The sequence below is a fragment of the Tinamus guttatus genome, unplaced genomic scaffold (genome assembly GCF_059628265.1).
Source record: "Tinamus guttatus ecotype Peru unplaced genomic scaffold, ASM5962826v1 Tinamus_guttatus_pri_ptg000047l, whole genome shotgun sequence".
Taxonomy (NCBI): Eukaryota; Metazoa; Chordata; class Aves; order Tinamiformes; family Tinamidae; genus Tinamus; species Tinamus guttatus.
In genome coordinates this window covers 1,706,221-1,729,393 of record NW_028288581.1, presented here as the reverse complement: position 1 = coordinate 1,729,393, position 23,173 = coordinate 1,706,221, and the positions used below count along the sequence as shown (strand labels likewise).

General features: G+C 41.5%; 1 protein-coding gene across 1 annotated transcript in view; it reads right to left on the bottom strand.

Annotated features, from left to right (window-relative positions):
• Positions 1 to 590: 590 nt before the first annotated feature.
• Positions 591 to 23,173, bottom strand: part of COL4A2 (collagen type IV alpha 2 chain) — a 130,325-nt gene continuing 107,742 nt past the window's right edge. Inside the window, exons 27-47 of the mRNA XM_088538579.1 lie at positions 22,490 to 22,597; positions 21,194 to 21,415; positions 18,719 to 18,880; positions 17,862 to 18,032; positions 16,688 to 16,831; positions 15,201 to 15,326; positions 14,654 to 14,835; positions 13,720 to 13,783; positions 13,159 to 13,233; positions 12,429 to 12,536; positions 11,718 to 11,825; positions 10,375 to 10,446; positions 9,847 to 9,972; positions 8,786 to 8,902; positions 7,903 to 8,064; positions 7,679 to 7,777; positions 6,818 to 6,964; positions 6,120 to 6,236; positions 5,107 to 5,298; positions 4,506 to 4,792; positions 591 to 1,511 (exon numbers count right to left, since the gene is read on the bottom strand). Coding sequence (XP_088394705.1) covers positions 1,257 to 1,511; positions 4,506 to 4,792; positions 5,107 to 5,298; positions 6,120 to 6,236; positions 6,818 to 6,964; positions 7,679 to 7,777; positions 7,903 to 8,064; positions 8,786 to 8,902; positions 9,847 to 9,972; positions 10,375 to 10,446; positions 11,718 to 11,825; positions 12,429 to 12,536; positions 13,159 to 13,233; positions 13,720 to 13,783; positions 14,654 to 14,835; positions 15,201 to 15,326; positions 16,688 to 16,831; positions 17,862 to 18,032; positions 18,719 to 18,880; positions 21,194 to 21,415; positions 22,490 to 22,597 — 3,044 coding nt within the window. The 3' untranslated portion in view covers positions 591 to 1,256. The remainder of the gene's footprint in view (positions 1,512 to 4,505; positions 4,793 to 5,106; positions 5,299 to 6,119; positions 6,237 to 6,817; positions 6,965 to 7,678; positions 7,778 to 7,902; positions 8,065 to 8,785; positions 8,903 to 9,846; positions 9,973 to 10,374; positions 10,447 to 11,717; positions 11,826 to 12,428; positions 12,537 to 13,158; positions 13,234 to 13,719; positions 13,784 to 14,653; positions 14,836 to 15,200; positions 15,327 to 16,687; positions 16,832 to 17,861; positions 18,033 to 18,718; positions 18,881 to 21,193; positions 21,416 to 22,489; positions 22,598 to 23,173) is intronic.

Sequence of the window (23,173 nt, the reverse complement as noted above, 5' to 3'; positions counted from 1 at the left end):
GTCTCTTCAAGTTTGGTTTTAAGTGTTCAGGTATATATAACCAGACTACCTGAATAAGGAAGCAAACGAGTGGTTTGAAGTTGATTATTTTCCCTCTCTGGCATCAGTGACAGGCAACTTTCCTTCTTTTCATAGAAGGAAAGAGCAGCTTTTCTGGTGATTTAGTGTGGTGTGCAGTAGCATGGTTCTCTATAGGAAAAGATGGTATCGAGCAGATACCTGCTTCCTTCGCCCTGGGTGTACGCTGATCGTACTGCCACTGTCCTCAGCCACCAGGACTACATGCCTACTACAGGCAGCTGGCAGGCCGGAAAGGTCTGGGTTTGAAGATAATTTAGCATTGAGCAACTTACCCTATGTGCGATAGGTGTTTCAGTAGCACACAGTTAACAGCTGTCTGAGTGGCTTCGTTTCAGAGGAGAAAAGCTGCGCTGCGAAAAATACTCAGTGTTGATGCTGTGTGCGTAGTGTGACAAGAACAAACGTTCACAACAGAACAGGAGTGCAGGAGAGCATTTTAGTGACCCTTTGGCCTGGGATATATCTAGAAAAATCCATATCAGGCTTGTAAAATAACATGCTGATTTTCATCATAAAGTCTATCAAAGGAGGAGAATCACTGCATTTAGTGGTTGCTATTTTTGGAACACCTGTGAGCTTTTCTGCTATTACCAATGCTAAGAAGATAACAGGGGGTGAGGCTTGAAAAAACAAATACAGTAAAAAGGTTATTGCTTTGAGTTTGTTTGAGATGGCCACATATAAAATACTGACATCAAAGTTAGATTTTAATGCTGGACACAAGCCTTGTCCTGGGTTTACGTTCAGTGTTTTGCAAGGATTTAACACTTGTTTTGATCACCATACGTTAACTGAGCGAAATACAGCTGTTAGTGTTTACTGTTGTGACGAATACAATTAATAGAATAGATACATATATTCTCTTAAAGTAAATGCAGTGGGTAGCTGACCAAGGTAACCATTTATTACTGAAAGTTTTTTGGTGTTTCAAAGCTGGGAGTATTTTTATCAGTTGGCAAATGACATCATGTTAGAGAAGCAAAAAATATATATATCATAGTAGTAGAATAACACAGCACTACGTATGTGTGTTATACTCAATTTGTGTTGCACCTAGGGATGAGGTAATAAGTTAAAAAAGCACCACATGATTTATTCAAATGTCTAAACATCATAGAAGGGTTCACCGTATAAGAACCGCGGTATAAGCAGGTTCCTCATACTATGAAGGACTTCTATAAATTTTTCATACAGACTTGACATCTGCTGATATGGCTTCGGATGAGTCCTGCCTTGAGTGTATCTGCTGAGGGCTTGCTTTGGAACGGCTGGTCAATCGTAGTGAGCCAGAAGCTGTATTTATTTGCAAAGTAGTGACATGTCCCACGTGCGCCATTGCATTCGATGAAAGGAGTAGCCCTGAAGTCTTCCAGGCAGCTCCCGGGAGACACCAGCGACTGTCCTCCGCCTTCATCGCCAGCCGCCGTGTGCTGAGGGAGACAAGGAGGGCGGCAGTCAGAGCGTAGCCTTGGGCACTGTTGTCAAAAACTTGCCCGTGGGGAAAGGGAAAAAAGGAGTAGAACTGCTCCTGCTTCTCATCTCCAAAAGCTCAGGAGCAGAGAGAGGGCCAATCAGCTGCCAAGGTAAAAATTTAAGGGTTTGGCTGTACCTTAACTATGCAAAGGACCGATTTCATATGGTGATGTCTCTTTGAACTCTTCTGACAAACATCTTAAGATTGTCACTGTTAGAAGTAGTTGGAATCAGAGACTAATTTAGGTTAGAAGGGCCCTCTGGAGGTCATTTCAGCCAATCCCCTGCTCCAGGAGGAGTTAACCTTAAAATTGCACTAAGTTGCTCCAAGGGTCTGTCAAGTTGTAAAGAGTTGCAAGGATGGAGATCCCGCAACCTCTCAGAGCCAATTGTGCTTGTGTTTGATTACCCTCACTGAGAAGAATACTTTTCCCCATATACTTAACTGGAATGGACTATCTTTATACTATCTTTAATACTCTGCATCACAGATGAACAGCACAGTGGGGAAAAATAGCCTCTATTCTAATAAACAATCCTCTCTATGGCACATTCATTACCAGCAAGTTAAACTCAAATTACGCTTCTTTAAACCACTCAACTCTTACCTTTAACGTGCACTGGGTTAATAAGCTGAATTTTAATTAATTTGTTTTATCCAAGGCATTTCTAAATGCCGTACAAGAACCATATAGCTGCATTTTTGAATGAAACCATTTAATGTCCGATTAAAAACTGAGGGAATTGGAGATATATATATAAAGAAACCTGACAATAAAGTTGATCAATAGTTTTTGCAAACGTAGGGACAAATCTCCTGGGCACATTCAGTATGTTTTGCTGCCTCTGTTTTAACAAACACCATATAATTGCTTGTGTATGAACAAAGATGTACACCTTAACTGCTTGGCTTAGCTGCACAGGCCTACTATGCTCATAAAAATGTGTGACAGAGGTGTCCACGTTTTAATAGCAGAATGGACTTTAATCTTTGGCTGGTGTGACGTGTGCCTGAGGTCTAAGGTGTTTCCTGTTCTGTTTGTTTTTGTTTGTTGTTTTTTTTTTCCCTTTTTAGCCCAGTGACGAACATCAGCTGTCTTGCAAAATCTCAAGATGATGCCAAACTGAAAGGCTGCCGTGCTAAGCTGTGAAGTTCAGAAGCCAGCCTATTCTCTTGTCTCTCTGGAAGAGCAAAGCTTGTAAGAACAAGGGATAAACTATTAGTAGCTTTGACACTTCTGCAGTGGGAGCTGGAGAGTCCTGTGCTGCTTGAGCACAGGCTTGGGAGCAGGTCTGCTCGACTACTCCTATGCTCACTGTACAGTTTCCTACTGTCATTTCTGCAGTACCTATTCTTCTAATGGCCAGGGCTTTTTTTTTTTTCTGCAAGTCCTATGCCACCCCTACCTTTTAAGGACACATTATAATGAAATGCCCTCCCTACATGAAAATTTTCGGGTCTAGCAGGGCTGCTTGGGCAAGGACCCATGACTCCTCCCATCATGACTGGGCCTTACCCCAGGGAAGGAGGTGACAAATTTCAGCCAAGGAAGCAAAACAATATGTATTCTGAGATAACCAGGAGTGGGTGTAATTTTCCTTTGGTGGTTGCACAAGATGGAAAAATTTCGCAAAGTGTGTACAGCAAACACTCCACTTGCTTTGAGCACTAGCTGAGAAAAATGGGGAAATTTATCTTCTGAACTTCTTCCCAGTGTTATGTTCCTTGGTACTGGCAGACTTTGTCCTAGCAAGCAATTCTTGTCAAGGTGACAACTTTGCCCTTAACAATGCCTGCTATTTACACAGGGCTTCACAAATGTTTGGTTACTCCACAAGCATTCCAAGCATTAATTCTGAGATTGGTATCAGATGTGTTTTACAGGAGCTAAAGAAATGTCAAGTGTAGGGCTGGTCAAAAATTTTATCTGCCTTTCCTCTAAAGTTGTTTTCTGTAACTAGCTGAAAAATATCAGCTTGCTTTTTACTTTTATTTCTGAAAAATTAAAACTTTTGCAAAATAAATGATTCATGGGAGAGGCTGACTGAAGTTTTTCTGCGATGTTTTCTGCCAGAGAAATCCTTTTCTTTCCTCTGTTTACTTGGGCATTCAGTCCAATGTTTATTGAGTTTCTAGGACAGGTCTACAGCAAGTCAGCCAAGTGAGTGTCTGTCAGATCATTCACGTGAACATATTCTAGCTGCTATTATTTACTATGTTACTTCTTTTGGGTGCCTATGTGATCCTTCTGTACAGTCTAGATCCCACAGGTAACAGTTTGGAGTTTAAATGGGCAAGAAAAGCAGGAGGGGGCCCTTGATTGGGTCTCCTAGGGCACATCTACTGCAAAGCTATCCCATAAGATGCCATTTCCTGGTTAAAAAATTGCAAGATTATATGAGATTATCTGAACAATAGGGTGTATGCAGCTCCTGCCTACAAAAACAAGGAAACTCTCTAGACTAGGTGAAACATTTTAGCTTCTAACTCCTCTACCAAACATCACTGATTTTGAGTTGCCAAAAGAAAGGGGAAGGGTTTGTGTGTTTGTTTTGTTTTGTTTTTCTAGGTCAGTGTCTTCCTGGTGATACCTATCAGTAACTCCCACTTTTTCTCTAGATGAGAAAAGTCTTTGGAGGCTAATATTGCACCTCAGTGCACATTTATTTGCTTGTCCGTGGCTGTCCCCTGTGTTCTGCCCTCATACACCATTCTGTCTATGAAGTGAGGACTCCAGAGGCTGTTCTAATATAGGCAACCAAGTTTGTGAAACTCCGATTCACAAAATTTTGTTTCTCATCTGCTTCCTAGAAACTAGCTTTGTGGTCCTGCTTCCTCAGGACACTGCACAGTTTTGGTGTTACTGCACCTAAAACAGAACAGATTTTTTAGTATCTAAGGCCCAAACATAAAGGTCAGTGCTGCACGACGTTAGTTGGAGGACAAGTACCATAAGGAAGGAGTATCCAATCCACAGGCTGCGCCAGCCTTCAGGGCAGCGGGGTATGGAAGCTTCTTGGCTGTGGACAGCAATGGCCACGGCAGGGGCCTCACAAACGGAGCAGCGACTGATATATGGTTTAATTTCTTCTTCTGCCACAGGCATCATTGGAAGAGGCGCTGTAGTTGAGAGCCAGTAGGATTTATCATTTCGATTCGCATAATAACAAACATCTCCGGGGTTACAGTAGAGGAAGGGCATAGTACTAAAACGAGCCAAACATGAGCCAGCCAGCCCTGTTTAAAGAAGAAAAAAATAAAGAAGATATAGGTATCCATTCTCACAGAGGATGATGCACGTTTTCTGTTTCTTACACCTTCATAAACATGTGTTAGTAAAACCCCATGTGCGGTAATGTTTCCCTATTTTTATCGTTCCCCTCAAACAGCCCCAATGACTTGCAGGATCTCTCCCAGGGGCACTATATGCAAGCATACACTTTTTATCTTATTTTGGGGCTTCCTAAGCCTATCTTTTTTTTTTTTTTAATCCACTCAAAGGATATGGAACAGAGACATCAGCTGATGCCAGCAGGGAAACGTCGACATACCTAGGTCCTGGTTGTGTGCTTTCTCTTGTCCCTCGAAGTACAGCAGGCTGTAGCCACTCCAGAGCTTGTTCATCCCGATGGGGCACATGGGCTCCTGCTCAGACTGGCTGTGCTTCACCAGCAGGTAGCCAATGCTCACACTGCGCCCTGGCATGCCCGGCAGCCCGGGGCTCCCGGGGCGGCCTGGCTGGCCTGAGGGGAGCAGAAGAAATAAGGCACCTCACTTCAGGATCCCACAAATGCCCTGATGTTTCAGCTAAGCTGCCTATAAACAGAGCTCACTTGCAAGACAAGATCTTCTTACAGCAAATTACTATTAAAACAGCCGCAGCTGTAGGATCAAAGACATTGATCATGAAGCTGATGGGTGCTGGATCAGGCTCTCTGGTTTCTGAATGACATACCTCACTGTCAGAGACAGGGAAAGTCACAGATAAGGTTCTGATGAATTTTATCATTCCTCGTACAATACAGAGGAAGATATTTTTTCCTTAAAAGCATTTTACTCATTCAGGATTAACTGATGGCTTTGAGTTTCTTGTATTTGTTTCATAGAGTTAAAACTGCTTTGCAAATACCCTTTTTTCCTCTGTGTGCTTTAGCTAGTTAAGATGGTAATGTTCCTGCTCTTTGACTGAATAAGCACACAGATATTTCTTTTATATGTTCCCTTAAACATTACCTATTACCTATTGAGGCATTTATTTACATGAGAGTAACTGCTAGTGAAACTCGAGGCTGAAGTAATTAGAGGCAACAAACACAAATATAGATCAGAACAAACTTATTCAATGTGAATGCACTGAGCTCTACTTTAAACAAAACTTACTCTGAACACTTTGGTTTAAACTACCTCCCTAAAACCTTGGCCAGCGGTACCTTGTGGGAGAGCTGTGAAGACATGAACTTCCTGGTTCTTTCTGTCCCTCCTGGCCAGTGACACGGTAGCTACAGGACCATTCATGGCAGTGAAAAGGGAAAGGGAGAAGAAGTGCTTGGGAGACATGACTCACCTTCGAATCCCACGGGGCCTTGTTCCCCTGTGGCTCCTTGTTCCCCTCGGAAGCCGGGAGGAGCAGGGACGCCGCCGCGGCCCTGGGGTCCTGGGTTCCCTGGGGTGCCCCTGAAACCTGCCATCGAACAGGGGCAGTGAGCACAGTGCCTGCAGCGCCAGACACACGCCAGCCACCTCACACTGCTCTGCTCACGCGGGCCCAGCCCTCCCTGCCAGGTTCACTAGTTTACACTGAAAGAAACATCCTATGGTTCTTGCTCAAGCAAAGAGCACCGACTTCACTGGAAAATGCCACGGTGATCAAGAGCCACAGCTCTGGGCTTGCACAGCTCTCGGCAGCACCCATCCCTGATGAGGCCGGGAGGCCTGGTGCGGTGCCTCAGCTGGGCGCATCCCTGACCACGTTACCGCTGAAGCAGCCTCTTGGGGATGCACCCACTTCCATCAGAGACTTTTGGTCCAGAATTAAATGAGACCCTTGTTTGATGTTGCTTGGGTTATGTGAGTGTTGCCTGAGCTTTCTCCTGTCTTGGTTACAGTCTGAATGACAGGACAAAGAGAAGGAAAACCAATCCCCTAACTTTGAAAGACAAAAATTTGACTCTTTCTGGCTTGCATTAGAGAGAACCAAAGGTGCTCTGATGGCCTCATTGTTCTAAGGGGAACAGAGCTTTCCTAGGAGTGTGTGACTCCTACCTGGGTCGCCTGGTGGGCCCTGAGGTCCCATGTCTCCTGGGCTTCCTTGGGGCCCTATATTTCCACGGGGGCCTGGTGAACCATGCTCAGCAACCAACCTTGGAGGAAGTGGAGGCAGGCCAGGAGAGCCTGGGGGCCCCTGAAAGCCTGTGATAGGAGGCAAGAGGAGACAGTTTGAAAAAAAAAAAAAAAAAAAAAAAACCTTGGTGTGCTTTCATCCACAGACTTGCAAATATGAAAAAAGGATGATTGTCTGTAATACACCATCTTGGGTAGAGCAGCTATATTTACTGCACTGGAGGAATGTGTGTGAAGATGGGGTGTGTCTTTCCTTAGACAGCATAAAGATAAGCAAAAAAAAAATCAGTGATACTACTGCTCACTTGGATAAGGCATAGGAAGTTGTGACATTCCCCCAAAACAACCAACAGCACCTGGAGGTGCAGCGTCACCTTTCAGTGAGCTTCTGGAGACATATAAGTAAATGACAGTTGCTATAAAGGGAGAGAGAGGGATTTTTTAATATTTCTAAATATGCAGTAGGCTTAGTCTGCAGGTATAGCATGGGTGTTAATTTAAATCACAAGTGTTTCCTTTCCACCTTCCCCCTCCAAAAATGGCTCTGAATTTGAAGCTGGCACCTTGCACAAAATGAATTTAATTGAGGCAAAGAGTAAATTACACGTTAAATTCAGGTACTTGTTGAAGGAATTTCCCAGGGCTCACAGATAATCTTGTAGGTTAGAAGAGACTCCGGAGGACATCTAGCCCAACCTCCTGCTGAAAGCAGGGCTAATCATATCAGCTCTGTGTAGCTGCAAAAGTTTGGAAAGAGCCAAGCATCTGACTGTCTTTACTCACCAGTTAGTCCTCTATCCCCTTTGGGCCCGATGGGTCCCAAATCGCCTGGAAATCCTACCGTGCCCATAAAGCCGATGACACCTTGCTCACCCTTACGACCTGTAATGCAAAATGACACATGGCATTATTGCATTTCAGTGCAGATCATGTGAATTCAAGACTTGTGCTATTAAATCTGTGGTAGCACAGAATGACTGCAGATGACCAGCCTTCCCCATCCTCACCTTTTGGTCCTGGGTAGCCTGGAGCTCCTGGTCTCCCTGCTGGTCCAGGATCACCTCTGCTTCCTTTTGGGCCACTTTGTCCACTCACACCTTCTTGTCCACTTTCTCCTTTGCTTCCAGGTGGAGCTGGTATCCCGGGCTGCCCCTGTAGTCCTGGGTAGCCTGTTTAGAGCACATTGGGTTTGTAATCTGATTATACTGTCTTAAGACCTGGACAAGGGAGAACTAACAATGCTATTGAATTATACCCTATTAGATTTTATTTCCTTAATTTAAGCAGAGAGCTAATGCCTAGTGACCCAGTAGACTCATTCAGCATTCCTATTCCTCCTGCTATTAACCTCGCATGCCCATCTGCTGCCGTGGCAGAGGAATGAGGCCTAAATCCTCTGGCTCATGGTGTCTTCTACAGCCAGACTCGAGCAGAACTGAGGTGCTCGCTGAGATACGGCCTCTCGTGAACTCCCCTTCTTCAGCAAATGCCCTGATTCTCTAAGTAAGTGCCCCGCTACAGGGTCCTAAATTTTCCAAGGAACTGGAGAGAAACTGGACAGCACCATCTGAGATTTTTAAAGTATTAAGTTACCATAACACTTCTGAAAGTTGTTAGAACAAAATGGATCATTAAATCTGTTATTTGAATGTAAATCAACCCCTTTCAAGACATCTTGGACGAACTGCCTTTTGCATCGGATAGTTTTATTCCTATTTTATATGCCGAGAGTTTTCTCTAAAGCTTATTCATGGAGTATTGAGACAGGTACTTCCGTGTTGCTTTTAAGAGAGGTGCTTTACTGAACCAAGGCCCCAATCACAATGACTGCTGTTGCTAGCACTGTGCTTAACCTTCTGTTGTTGTCTGAGGGTGCAAGGCATGAATTACCTGGCACTCCGTTGAGACCTGGAGAACCTTTATCACCAGGATATCCTGATATGTTTGAAATCCCAGGAAGCCCTGGAAATCCAACGTCCCCTGAAATGCCAAAGGATCCTTGGATTCCTGAAAAGAAAAGAATAAACACTCAACATTGAAGAGAAAATGCACAACTGCAATTATATCGACTCACTTTGTGCTAAATATGTTGAATAGGATTTTCAAAATGGAAAATACCTGCAGCTCCCACTGATTTTTATTTTTTTTTCAGACTATGTTGTACAGGATTTTTATTAAAAAAAAAAAAAAAAGTCTTGCTCCAAAGCTCTATGAATAGTTAATTACATCTCACTGCGGTAATAATCTTGTGCCTCCAGGTAAAATATTTTTTCAAGATAAAAAATATTCTCAAAATACACTAGCTGTATGAAGCAGAAGTCAAAGCAGCTTTGTACTTCTCTGTCCTACGGTGTCAGGGATCAGAGACCCTTAGGCGTTTTTTTAGTTCAACTAAAAAAAAAATCTGAAACCATGGAAATTGTCCCTAAATGGAAATTGTTAATCAGGCCACCAATGACAAATTATCCTTTTGAATGTAAGATAGATGCAAGTTGTCGGGAAACCACAAAATCCCTTTTGGATAGTCAATATTTCAATAAAAATTTATAAATATTTAATCCTGACAAACAAACATGAGTGAAATAAGCTAAACAGTTTCTTTTTCTAAGACTTGGCAGTAAATTTGGAGTGGTGTTTGAGAAGAGACAGCATGTTGGTAGTAACAAAGCATTACACAAATAAACAGGAATAAGCCACAGAGGAAAGCACGCAGGGGCAGTACATTTTCATGCATTTGCCAATCCTTATTCCTTTCAGAGACAAATGTTGGAAATCTGTTTTTCCTTTAAAAAATCCCATCAGTTGATTCATCCACAATGTCACCCTGCTGACTCTCTCCCTGATGGGAGAAGAGGCTATAGAGCTGTCTGTACCACGGTGCGTTTCCTGATGCTTTGCACACCTGCAACTGAAACGAGACATCAGTAAACCCCAATCTCCAGTGCACGAACCTGGGACACCTCTGTCTCCCTTTTGGCCTGGAGGTCCCTGGCCGCCTTCCACTCTGCTTGGTTCTCCTGCTTCCCCCTTGTCGCCAATGATACCCGGGAAGCCCGCAGTGCCGTAGTCATCCGGACCTGTTGTGGAGTGGTTTACAATTAAGCAAAAAGCTGAAGTGTTCTGGGTGTGATAATATCTCAGCTTGCCAAAGCACATGTACAGAGCATGCTGTTTTACAAAAGACATATGTCTGTAATGGAAAAAAAAGAGGTAATAGTCTTAATGCTTTCACTTTATAAGAGCATGAGAAATCCGATTTGAAGTTGTAGTCTAAGTCATCTGTGCTGCAGCATGTAAAACATACTTAGTTGTTTGACAGGTCCCACAAATACGAGGCAAGTTCCACCAGGTCTGACAGTTACACTGCGTTTTGCACTGGCACAGTGGAGAATGCCACGTTGCAAAGATATCACACATCAAACTTGCAGATTAACAGTCAACAAGTGCCTGTAAACAGGCCGAAAAAAATTCTCACTCACCTGGTGATCCGGGTAAGCCCTTAGTACCTGGCAAACCATGTAATCCACTGATTCCTCTTAAGCCAGGTAAACCTGTTCAAACATTACACACAAGATTAGTTTAATAGTTTGTATTCTTTGTATAGTGTACTTTGGCAAAGAAAAAAAAAAGTGCAAATGAATTCATTACAAGAAGCTCTACTAAGCAAATACACTCGCTCCGTATTTTTCGACTGGCAAATTTTAGTGCTATCTAATAAACCATGATTTTTTTGTTTTTTAAATCTCTGATCTATCTGGTAACAATCCATTACTATCCCTAAAAATCCCTGGAGTTTTAGGGTACTCATCAGTCTTACTCTTGCTACCACAATTTTGTTAATATCATAGTTTTTCAAAATCCTCAAAACAAGACAGTTATGGCATAACTGTACACTCTTAAATGTGATTATAATGAACCTCTCTTCAGAAGAAATTCACTGTGTCAGTTTAAAAAAAAAAGACTAACAAAATGTCACTAACAGTGGCAGCTGTTGCTGCTATTACAAATACAATTTGTACATGTCTCAGAGTTAAGCAAGATGTTTAAACTAGATGTTTAAACTATCTGTCTAATAACTGGACAGAGCTACATAGCTCTGGGGGACAATTCAGTCTTCACAAACACAGGTGTCTGTCCAGCTTTCGTGACCACATTAGTTTAGATTTTGTGATGATTCAGACAGCTGAAACTCACTAAAAACAGGGCAATTTCTGGTTATCTTGCAGACAAAGATCTGCTTAATTTCAGGTATTAAGCGATCGAACCAAAGAGATTTTGTAATCTGTGATATAAGTAGTTTCATTTTCAAATATTGCCTATATTTTGACAGCAGAATTCTGTCTGAGTTACAAGTCACTTATCTTTCCAACTATACATGTTGGAAAAAGAGCTACTCCTTTTGGTGATGATGAGGATGATTACACTGTTTGCTACCTAATGCCACAGTCTAATATTCTAATATTGTATATCACTACTCTTACTGCATTTAAAATAATTTTCTGTTATCTTTGTGTTTTTTTTCTTTGTTTCAACTGCTACAAAAAAATGAAAATATTTACTAGAAATTACTTTCTTGGTGAGAAGTCACAATCACTTAATGTGAACCCCCAGCTTGGATGTTAACACTCCAGCCCTTTGGAGCACATAAATGTCAGTGGGGCAGGTCTTTAGTGCACCTGAACTTCTCGTGTGGTGAGTGCTCATTACAGGCAGCCACGCCACCCTGACCTGCAAAACGTCCCCTTTCTTCTCCTTCACCCCAACAGGAACTGCAGCACGAGCTCGCAGTGAGGTGACCGAGTGACTAGAGCGGTGCTGGTACCTGCTTGTCCAGGCAAGCCGGGCCAGCCAGGAGTTCCCTTGACGCCTTGCGAGCCGGGAGTCCCAGGGCTTCCTTGCTGTCCTGGTGGGCCCACCAGTCCTGGGAAACCTGCACAGCAATTATAAAACATCGCTCATGAGTATCCCTGACAGCCCAAAGTGCTGACATGTGCTGCCGTTCTCACAGGTAGTGAAATGTAGGCTTTTGACCCCGAAGGTTTTGAATGAAATGACACCATTCATCCAAATGCAACAAAACTCAGGAAAGAAAAGATAGGAGGGCCAAGGTAAGGTTAAAAACAGTTGATTGCAAATTTGTTTCTCTGACAACCTGAGAAATATAGTGAGCTTCTGTTATTAAAATGGTATTTTTTACGTCATTCATATTATAAAAGAGCACTGAAATGCCCACTTCCCGTTGTACTGAGATAACCCTAGAGTAGTTGAGTATGCCAGCAATACGGCGTTTGGACTAGACACATGATCACCCTGAAAAAGGAAAAAACAGACTGATCAGGGGTCATCTTTTCAAATTTCCTGCTAGTAAGTTCTCTTGGGAGCTCCGCAACATTTTTACTACTCCTTACCCATTTACAAAATGACCAATATTTTAAAAACTTAATGACCTTCTTTGGAGGGAAGACAGTTTTTTCTTTCTTTTTCGTCTTAAACAGTTTTATTCTTAGGAGTGTTAAAAGGAAGAATATTTTACCTTCTGGTCCCACGGAGCCAGGGATACCCTGAATGCCCTTGAGGCCTTCAATTCCAGGGAAACCAGGATCGCCCCCTTCACCTTTTTGTCCTATGCCTCCTCTTAAGCCTGCAACAAAATATAAACCATATATCCTCTCAATAATTTCTGTATGCCCCTAAACTAACAAGCATAACATCAGTTCTCTGCTAAATGGGTCCTGGTCTTGCTAGGCAAAGACATTCTTCTCAGTCAGTGCAATTCTATAGCCTGGGAGAACAAATAACCTTCCACAGCATGTTAGCCAATTTGTCATATATCTATATTTTTTTAAGATCCTCCTCATGTCATGTGGAAAATGGCAATGTTGTTTAAGTGTCCTGACTGTGCAGGAGTAGCTCCAATTTTAATACACTACCTAACCAATCCAATCTGAAAGCAACCTGACCTGACCATCCTTTCTTACATAATTATGGCTTGATATTGCTCCTTTTGTCATCAATGGCAAAACATATATAAACGTTTTCCTAGAGTTGCCTGTGATTGATGGTTACTGCCATACCTACATTTTCCATTTAAGAGGTAAACATAGCATATATTAATTTCACTAAAGAAAAGATACACCTCTTCAGGAGCTGTCATGAGGACATAGCTTCTGCAGCCATGAAAAGCAAATGCTAAACCCTCTGTCTTTGCCTTTGTGTACTACTATATTTGAAAATAATATATCCAGAGTAACTGCAATTAATACCTGTTAAACCTGGCACACCAACTTCCCCTTTAAGTCCTGGCATTCCTGGTAAATTTATGGTTTCTCCTGGCTCACCTATTTCAAGGAAAAATAATGAATCAGTGGTAAAGCTTTCATTCAGTTAAATAGTTCCTATGATTTTGAATAAGTTGCAGAATTCAAGACAAAGTTCACAAACCACTATCTTTCTAGAAAAATCTAGAATAAAATCAAAAAAGAGGGAGAAATTAAGAGAGGAAAACATATGGTCTCTTAGAACAGATCCTTCCCACCACCCACCCCAGGATGGACAATCCATGTCGCATGAAATCACAATATTAACCTTTTCACAAATGCCCATTTACTATATTATGCTGTAAGACTGTTAAAACAGTCTTACAATGTAGTATACTCACGTACTAAGGTTTCAGAGTATTATATACTTGGAGTTTTAGGATACTCATTTACTATATCATACTCTAAGACTCCTCTAAGACTTTAAGACTCCTAAGAACTTACTTAATGTTGTGCGTTTAATGGTTAAAAAATACAAAGAATGCCTAGACAAGAGAACAAACTTACCTATTTCACCATGTGAGCCAGGAGTACCAAAATGGCCTGAAATTCCGGGAATACCCTTTTCTCCCTATTGTATGATGAAAGACAGGCAAAATTAATGAACATTTGTTCAGCTTTCCAAGCAGCACAGTTTGAAAAATTCTTTTAAAATCATTATATTTAGCATTTTGGAGTTTTTGTAGTACTTAATTGCAATCATTTGGCTGAAATCAGTTAAACCAAACCAAGGCAAAACAGATCACAAGTTATGTTGGAAAAATGTTAAATTTGAAATTTGGGCACATTATGCATATACAGTAGTGCCAGTTTTGAATCCTGCAGTTAGGAAAAAGTCCCATTGCAATCTAGAGGCAAACATGCCTGAGAAAGGAATGCTGCTTTTAAGTCTATTAGATAAAAGATATGTGTGAGTCTGCTGCTGGGCCTTTTGCAAGGCTTGTTTTTTCCTTTTTTTTAATGATGTGACTTATTTTATTGTCACAGTAAATAATGGTGAATTGCTCAGGTCCTTAGACTTGGTATTCTTAGGGTGAGTAATAGCAAATGAGGAGTTCGTAACAGTGGCAGTCAATCCTGAGCGGAAGGGAATAGTAAGGCTAGTGCTGAGGGTGACTTTTACCAGCCGCTGTAGTAACAGGGCCAAGGACTGAAAAGAAGGATCTAGGGCTTCATCAGCTAAAAGCTGGACTCAAATTTTGGATAATGTCTTCCAATGAGAAAAGCAGGATTCTCATTAAGCAGCGGTAGGGCTGCTTAATGAACAGTGCAAAGATGAAAGGAAAACATTTTATCCAGAGGATTCCTTACAGTTTTGGCCCTTTTACTCAATTTTTATTGTGTTTGCTTGAACTTCAGCAGTCCAGCAGTTTTAAAGGTGGGAGAGACGCTCACTGGGGAAGCTGGATGCCAGCGAAGGGGCCCTTGGGCATTAACTCACCCTGCCTCCTGTGTTCCCAGGGAAGCCTCGGATGCCGGGAGAGCCAGCCTGACCGGGATACCCCTTCAGACCTGTGAGGCCTTTAGCACCGATGTCCCCTTTCACCCCGGCCACGTAACTGGGATGCCCAGGGGAGCCGGGAATTCCTGTCTTCCCAGGCAGGCCAGGCATTCCTTTACTACCTGCAAGGGCGGAGGAAGAAAAATGACTTAAAATATAAAAGTGGGAAAGGCAGATACGCTGCTCTCTTGTGTGCAACAGCAATGCCTGTTGAGGCATTTCTAGAGGAGGAGGTGGCCTCCTCTAAGCACAGAGAGAAGGCACCGCAGTGCCTGAGTATGAGAAGGCAGCACACACACAGGCAGCGTGTATGCACAACAGATTTCACTTGGGGAAAGCTCCGCCAGGGGCTCAGCTTTAATTATCGGGGAGTTTGCTGGGTGGGTGGCAGCCCAGTGAAAAATATTTAAAATGATAACAGAGAGGTATTTAGACACTGATCAACAGCCCTGTTGTATGCACTTGCTTTATTTTGCTCTCCACTGACCTTTCAAGCCAAAGAATCCTTTTGTGCCAATTTCTCCAACTTCTCCTTTTTCACCTTTAACTTCCATCAGCATGCCAGGCTTAAGCTCCGGGGGTTCTCCTGGGGGGCCCTGGTCCCCACGGTCACCTCAAGAGAAAAAGAAAACCATATTTAAAATAAAACTAGCCAGGTGTGTTGTGCTGGAAAAAAGAGAGAACAGAAGTGCAAACTTAGCAAAAACTCTTGGCGTTAACGGAAAAACCTGCTTATTCAAAAAGGGACCTGTATCCATACAACACAGCAGCAGAACAGTTAAGCATAAAAAAAAGAAAAATGAAAAAAAAAGTTAAAAGAAAAGGAAAATTGAGTTAAACTGTTGTACATACAATTCTGGGGAGCTGGACCCAGGCTCCTCTCTGATAGATAATTTACCTCTCAGCAGATCAGTTAGGAATCATGTGATTATAAAAGCCAAAAAGTACACTGGAGAAAGCACAGAAAAGTAGGTTAGTTCCTGTGAAAGAGCATTCTCAAGTCAAAGAGGGCTTTAGCAGACAGGCTGGGGCAAAGGAGTGTTGGGACTTGTAAGAAGTTATTCATTTTGTTCTCTTCTTTCCTTGGAGATTACCAGTGACGCCAGTAAGTATCCTGAAGAAAGAACCCAAATAGACTACGTGTCTGTCTTTTTGTGGAAGGGACAGGCCACCCACCTAGGCTTGTCTCCTATGATCTTCTACAATATACATCATACATTGTCTTCTACGATATACATAAATTATTTGCTAAGACCTTTATTTCAAGACACTCGAAGTGCCTAAAAGTGATATAAGTTAACCTGCATTTAACTAGCAGCATGCTGTTTTCTGAGTTGCATTTTGCCGAGGTCTCCAATGAGTTACCAGGAGTACTTCTCTGCATCCTTTGAATTTCAGGCCAGTTTTTCTTAAGTGTCTCTCTAAGTCTCTCAAATGATCATTTTGGCCTTGTGGCAAAAAAAAATCACTTTAAAGAGATTTCTATGCAAGGAGAAGAAGGAGGACCTAGTCACAGAGTTAATTTCATTTTAATGACTTTGTTTCCAGCTTTGTTTCCAACTCACTTGCATGTTTTTCTGAATATTTTAATGCCATGCCTTTGATCTTTGTTACACATTATTAAGTGCCTTCACAGTGCAACTGATGCAGAATCTGAGTAATTCCCCCCAAATTGCATCACATTTTCTCGCAAACAGCTTCATTTAAGTACTGAACGTGCCTAGTGGTATCACTATCAATCTAACAGCGAAGTGTCCGGCCCCAAAATAAGCATGTTACAGACTTACAGACAACTAACCTCTCCTCGAGCCTAAAATCCAGGCCTCTCAGACAGGGGCCCATGTGTGAAACAGACGGAGGAATTTCTGAGCTAAATTTACCGTGTCAAATACGTGTCTTCTTTCTCTTTGTATCCTTGTAAAATAGTTCTGCATGTGTGAAAAGCAAACACCGGTAACACCCGCAAGCAAATACCTTTAAAGCCTTGTGCGCCCTGGGTGCCTTTATCCCCCTGAGCGCCAAAAGAGCCAAATTCGCCTTTGATTCCTTTGATTCCTGGTCTGCCTCTCAGGCCTGTCATGCCTTTGAAACCATCGACACCGGGCGAACCCCTCAGGCCTTCGAAGAAGAAAAGGGAAGAGAATTGTTGCATGATTCAAATGGATTTCTCAAACGGACAAGTAACTGTGAGCTAGGAACGCAGGACTAAAACCACAAGGAAAGGTTGGCACTGGAGTGCTTGGCTTTGGTGCCTTGCTGCATTGGGGAATCTGCAGCTCCACACTAGGCACCTGAGCTCGCTGCTTCCCCAGAGGGAAGTTTGTGGAGCTGGCAAGTACTAAAGCTACCTATCTCCACACAAAGTTTTCAGTCATCCCCTTCTTTGACTAGAAATACAAATGATGGGTCTGGGCCTGGCCAGCCTTTTTTAACCAAAAATGACTGGGGTGCTATTTTACCTGGGACATACTAACAACACATCTTTATTCCTCTCAAATGAGAACTGAGCAAAACTCCAGGGTAATCCTGGGTAGCTCCTAGCTAAGCCTGACCTCCCCAAGGGATGACATGGCTGCAAGGGCATGTGACTCCCCTTTCTGTTTCCACGTGGAGCTGGATTCTGCTGAAACACTCAGTGTGGCGCAGACCCCTTGCATTATACTTAACACTTTTTTAGCTGGCAAGGGAGAATCTCACCCTCTTTGTATAAAGCATTAGTATTCTGGTAAAGTTCAACAGTAAGGTCCTGCATCTGGAGATGGTGTTGCTCAGTATCTGATTTGCTAACCTTCAAAACCTTCAAAGAAAGGGTTTGGGGAAACAACTGTCTTAATTCCATAGAGAGTTGGTTGGCCTCAGACAAGAGAAAGATTTTCTGAGACAGCAAATAGTAAATATAGTTATTTTTTCCAAAGGAGAAATAAAACTTCCATTACTCTTCTAGACAGTGCCATGTGTCACAATCTATCTTTTTGGCAAGCACAATACAGGGGGAAACAGTTACCATGATTTTGAAATGCGTTTGGCCTGTGACCATAATTCTACTGTTTCAACAGGGTTACCTCAGTAGCGAATGTGTCCTATTAATCTCAGAATAGTTTCAAGCAATATTATTATTATTATTTTATTATAATTTTTAAGAACTTACCTTTTTCACCTGGGAAGCCATCCATCCCACTTATGCCAGGGGGACCAGTCACGCCACGTATTCCTTGCAATCCCGGGTAACCTGTTTCCCCCTTGTCCCCAGACAGACCTTTCAGGCCCACAGGACCAGGGAAGCCTCTTTCACCATCTTCCCCCCTCGCACCAGGTGGACCTGCAGCATGGAAGGGGAAATGAAAAGCCTTCAGAAACGTATGGCAGCTTCACACAAGGCAGCTAGACAGGCTGAAAACTGCTCCAATAATACATTCAATGTGAGGCGGAGGGATTAGGATTTTTTTTTTTTCAGTAAAGAACTGCAGCAATGATTATTTTGCTTATCAATTATAAATTTAGCTATCAATTTATAAATTTAGCTTAGAAAATTAGCTTATCAATTAAAAATGTTTTTCTTATATAAAACACAATCTTGGTGTTACAAGTGCAGATCAATTCTTCTCATGGCAATTGCAAACCAGTCTTCTTTGCTATTGCTCTGCCACCCTGGTTCTACACCTGCTTCTACCCTTTCCCTCTCCGTCCTTTTTAATTTTACTCCTTTTTCCCTGATGCAACTCCCATTTTGGCAGCTATGTTCTTCCACTCTGTCATCAGAAAGCTCTGACCTGGCCTGGCAGGTGGCTATAAAAACAAAAGCAGAAGCCCTAGCAGTGAGGACCACCATTACTCCCACTAGTATCTGCAACATCAGCATAATTCACAAACAGTGCCCATGAGTTGCTGGGTTATTGCTGTCGTTTTCCTTCCCGGGAGTTAAAGCATGGCATGTGCCACAATCCCAAGACCATGGCTGCCCTGACATAGAAGGAGGAGTGACACGGGACAGCAGCAAATGCTCACCAACTGGCCCTTGTGGACCAGGCCCGCCCTCGGGCCCAGGATTTCCTGGTGCCCCTGGGAATCCATGTGTTCCTGGTCTTCCTGGCAAACCAATCAAACCAGGGGGACCTTGGGGCCCTGGATCACCTTTGGCTCCTGGCAAGCCTGGATTGCCATCCGCTCCTAAAATACCAGAATCATTCATTAGAAAGTATAAATATGTAGCGAGCTGATCATTAGATATTACTTCATTAAGTGTGTGTGAATACAGTGTTCTTTCAAAATACATTTTTCCTCCAAAAAATCAGTGAGTACAGGAAGTTAAAATTAATAGGCTGTTTATCTGTTTTAAAATAATTGACATTATCAATACTAATTTCAATGCTTGCTTTGGAAATACTAAGTCATCTCAAATTAATGGAAGCAATTTTAGCACCAAATTGACATGGACAGAGCAGGTTTCTTCCATTTTTGACACCAGTATCTCCTTAATTCTTGTACTCTGTCTCTTTATATGTCTTTGTGCGAGTTGAATAAACAGCTGACAAAACAACAGAAATAATGCTCTATATGTTTTCTGAAAGTGGTAGGCTGGAATGAGAAAATTTAAGGCAAACAATGTGTTCTGTTTTTGTGTTATTGCTCAGAACTTTTCAAACAAGGTGTTACTACAAGATTCATAAATATTCCTAGGCAAAATGGCCCTACGCTATTTAGTGCACTGAAAATTAATGCCTTTACCAAATAAAGGCACCATGAGTGTCAGGTCCTTCAAGATTAAAAAATAATAATAATAATAATGCCTGCTTTGCATTCAGAATGGAGAAGCAGTAGCGTATAGGAATTCAAAAGTACATAGCACGTAAAATGCAGATCAAATAACTTTATTCAGCTCTTATATCAAGGTATTCTCATTTATTTGAATGTAGAGGCATGTGCTGAGAGGAAAACTGGGTCATATAGAGTTAATTGCCTCAATGACAGAATAAGGATTAGAGCTCTATTCTGAAAGGCTAATTGAGTGGATAATATTCAGCTTGTATTTACGTGAAGCACATTAGCTGCTTCATATATAACTATATACATATATATAGTTATACATACACACACACACACATATATATACACCACTCATACAGAAAATTCATGTGCTTTTGGGGTTGTTTGTCTAGGACACATCAAGAACAGACATGCTAATAATGCTTTTTTTCTTTGCTGCAACTATTTCTTGTTGTTAGTTCTACAAAAATGTTTAGAAAGGAAATACAAAGTGATAGACTTTTATTTCTTTTCAGGCTATGTTTTATCTTAAATTTCTTTCCCTTTTCAGAAAACTGGTCTAGAAGTTCTGGTGATGTTTTCTGCTTTTTTTTTTTTTTCCCCAAATGTAGCACAGCTTACTTCAATGTCACAAAGCTTCCCTCATTTCTTTTGTCCACTCTGTGGTTTTGTGAAGGTGAAATCAGCTGTACGTATGTGCTTCAAAACATGCATGAAAAATGACATGGTTTTCCTATTTTATTGAAAATCACAAGAAGACTTTCTGAAATGTGTCCCTGTGAGACACCTCCTTGCTTTGAGCTGCTGACACATTTCCTTCTTCCTTCACCTCTCACTTGCATTGCAACAGAACAAGGGGGGACAGCCACATTTTTAGTGTCCAATTGCTGCTGAAACTCTGTGGCAGAGGGTGCTTAACTCCAAAGAGTTCTATAGAAAATGTCTCATAAAACTCAGACAGCTACAAAGACAGATTTTGTAGAGAAACTATGATATTCTTGTCTCTACAGGGACTTTACCATGGTTTTTAAGCTCTGTAAAATAATGAAATAAAGTGAATTCTGAAGCCCTGAATGAATGCAGAAGGTTATCTTTCACTTGGTCTTAAGTGCCCGAAGACTGATCAGGAAGGAAAGAATCATTAACATTTTGCTATAGGCTTTACGTATAATATCCTATCATGATAACTGGACCTAAAAGGATCTCTGTTAAAACATACAAATTCTGCATTGGAGCAACCTGTTATTCTGCAAGGCCATATATTACCTGAACATTCTGGGGAGTGTGAAGTAAGAAGTATTTTATGCAGTATGTAAGTAAAATGTCAGAATAATGACCACACTGGTCTAGTAGTGTTGCTTGTGTTGTTACAAACCATTTCCCTAACTACAAAGAGAAAAACAAACACAACATAGATGATCAAAACATTGTTCCTGAGATCACTTTGTAGCTGATTTCACTCGATGCTTTGTGAAGTGCAATGTTGGTCATAACCAATAGATCTCTGGAAGCTGTTTGGAGGAACCAGGCATTTTGATATCTATGCAAGATACATCAGGAAGAGATGGGAAACTGTCTGACACTGGGATTTGATGCTCAGATCATGAGTTGGTCGCATGCATCCTAACACAGACACCTGAAACTCCACTTCACTAGTTTGACTACATTTATACTCAACTCTTACTCAAGTATTTCTTTACTGGTATTAGCAGGTACCTCTAATTCCCGGTACTCCTTGATCTCCTGGAAGGCCTTTCAACCCAGGAAAGCCAGGGAATCCAGCATCCCCTCTGGGACCTGCTGCTGCTCCTAAAACTTCCCCAGGAATGCCTTTCAATCCTGCTGGTCCAGGAACTCCAGATTTTCCTGTAAGGCCTGGGTGGCCCTGCAGTCCAGGTAAACCAGTTGGGCCCCTGTCTCCTCTGGGCCCTGTAAATCCTATAAATAAAACAGTGATAAGGGTCACAGTGTTCACTAGAAATGCTGTTGTTCAAATCCCAGAAATGCCATCATAATACCAGTTATTGTACATAATGATTTCCATTTGTTTAATATCACAGATTTTGGATAAAAGCAACCAATGAACTGTATACAAATATTTTAAGAAAAGTGTTTGATATTTGACCAAATGTGAAAACTGGCAAAACTTAAAAGACATGCCTCAGGATGTCCATGTACCCTGTGCCCTAGTGATGACACGCACAGCACCATGGACAGTCACTTCCAGGCAGCTATTTCAAACTGGCTACTGCCAATTGGCTATTGCATTTTATGAACACCTTATTCTGCTCAAACATTCCCATAGACAAAAAGTCATTTTGATATGCAGTAGGGGTAAGATGTTCCTATGCTCCTGGAGTACGCCCGAACAGCTTCTGCAGACTATGTGTGTGTGCAGCAGGCCTGTTTTAGGCTCATACAATTTACTATGCATGAACAGAACACTGATACATTCAGTTAATTGATGTGTCTTGGACATGCTGGAATCCCTGGGAAGATGCAGAAGGCCTCAATTTAATGTGTGCCTATTCCAAACTTCCATAAAATCTGACAGTCACTAAACACTTGAAAAAAAATTTGTATCTCTGTTTGGAAGCACAGTCATGTAGTCTCATGTTCAGTACACTTTATATTAATGCTGGAAAGAATTAAATAGAAACATTAATAGTAGCATTTTCTTCCTCTCCATCATTGCACTGACTATATTTCTTGTGGAATCTGAAGCCTCTTATTATCTTGATTTTTTTTATTTCTATGCCCACTTTAGGATATTTTACTGTCATATTTATAATTCTGCACTATAAAGTGCATTCAAAAGGTTGGAATCTATGTTATTTTTCATCACTACAGAAGCAGCATGAAATCCTTGTGGCTTCAAAAAACAAGCAGATTTTTGTAACAGATTATATTGTTTGAATAGGGAAAGGAAGATAAATGAAGATGAATCTTGGGTTCCTGTGAATGTAGAAAAGAGAAAATGTCAATATAGAATGACTAATTATTTCAAGATACCTGGAGGACCTGGGGCTCCTTCCCGACCTGGATCACCCCGTGTACCATTTAGCCCTGGATAACCCACTGGACCTGGATCACCTGGGAATCCTCTTGCACCTTTTGCACCTAAGTTATGTTAAAGAAAGTAAAGAAAGTGAGACCCAAACAAGCAAAACAGACATGTGCATGTAGCGTAGGCAAAGATTGTGGTGGATATCATAATGATGTATTTCAGGATGCAAATATTAATTTTCAAAAATTTAATTGGACATTGTACACTGTAGATCTTTAACAGTACCCAAGATCCAAAGACATGGATGAAATACTAGGCTGTGTGTTCTACATGCATGCTACAAGCATTTATTAAAAAGACTCTTCCAGATTTCTGTACTAATGATGGGGAGGCTACTAGAGTGAATATGAGAAGTCTAATAGACTTTAGGGACTTTTTCTTGAAGAATGTTTTGTAAATTAAGATTTTTAGCTTAAAATAAAAAGGTTCAGACTGAAGATCGGCTTCCAGGAAAAATGAACCTCCCACTTCCTTATGATGTAATACTTGGTATTTCAGTAAAGACAACTGCATGTTACTGTTTCTTAACATCTGAGAGGTTACAAGCATTTAGTAGGATTCTTTTTTCTTACTGTTAAGTTTATAAGATTATACTATTTATGCATTTTTAGGCAAGAAGTCTATTACAC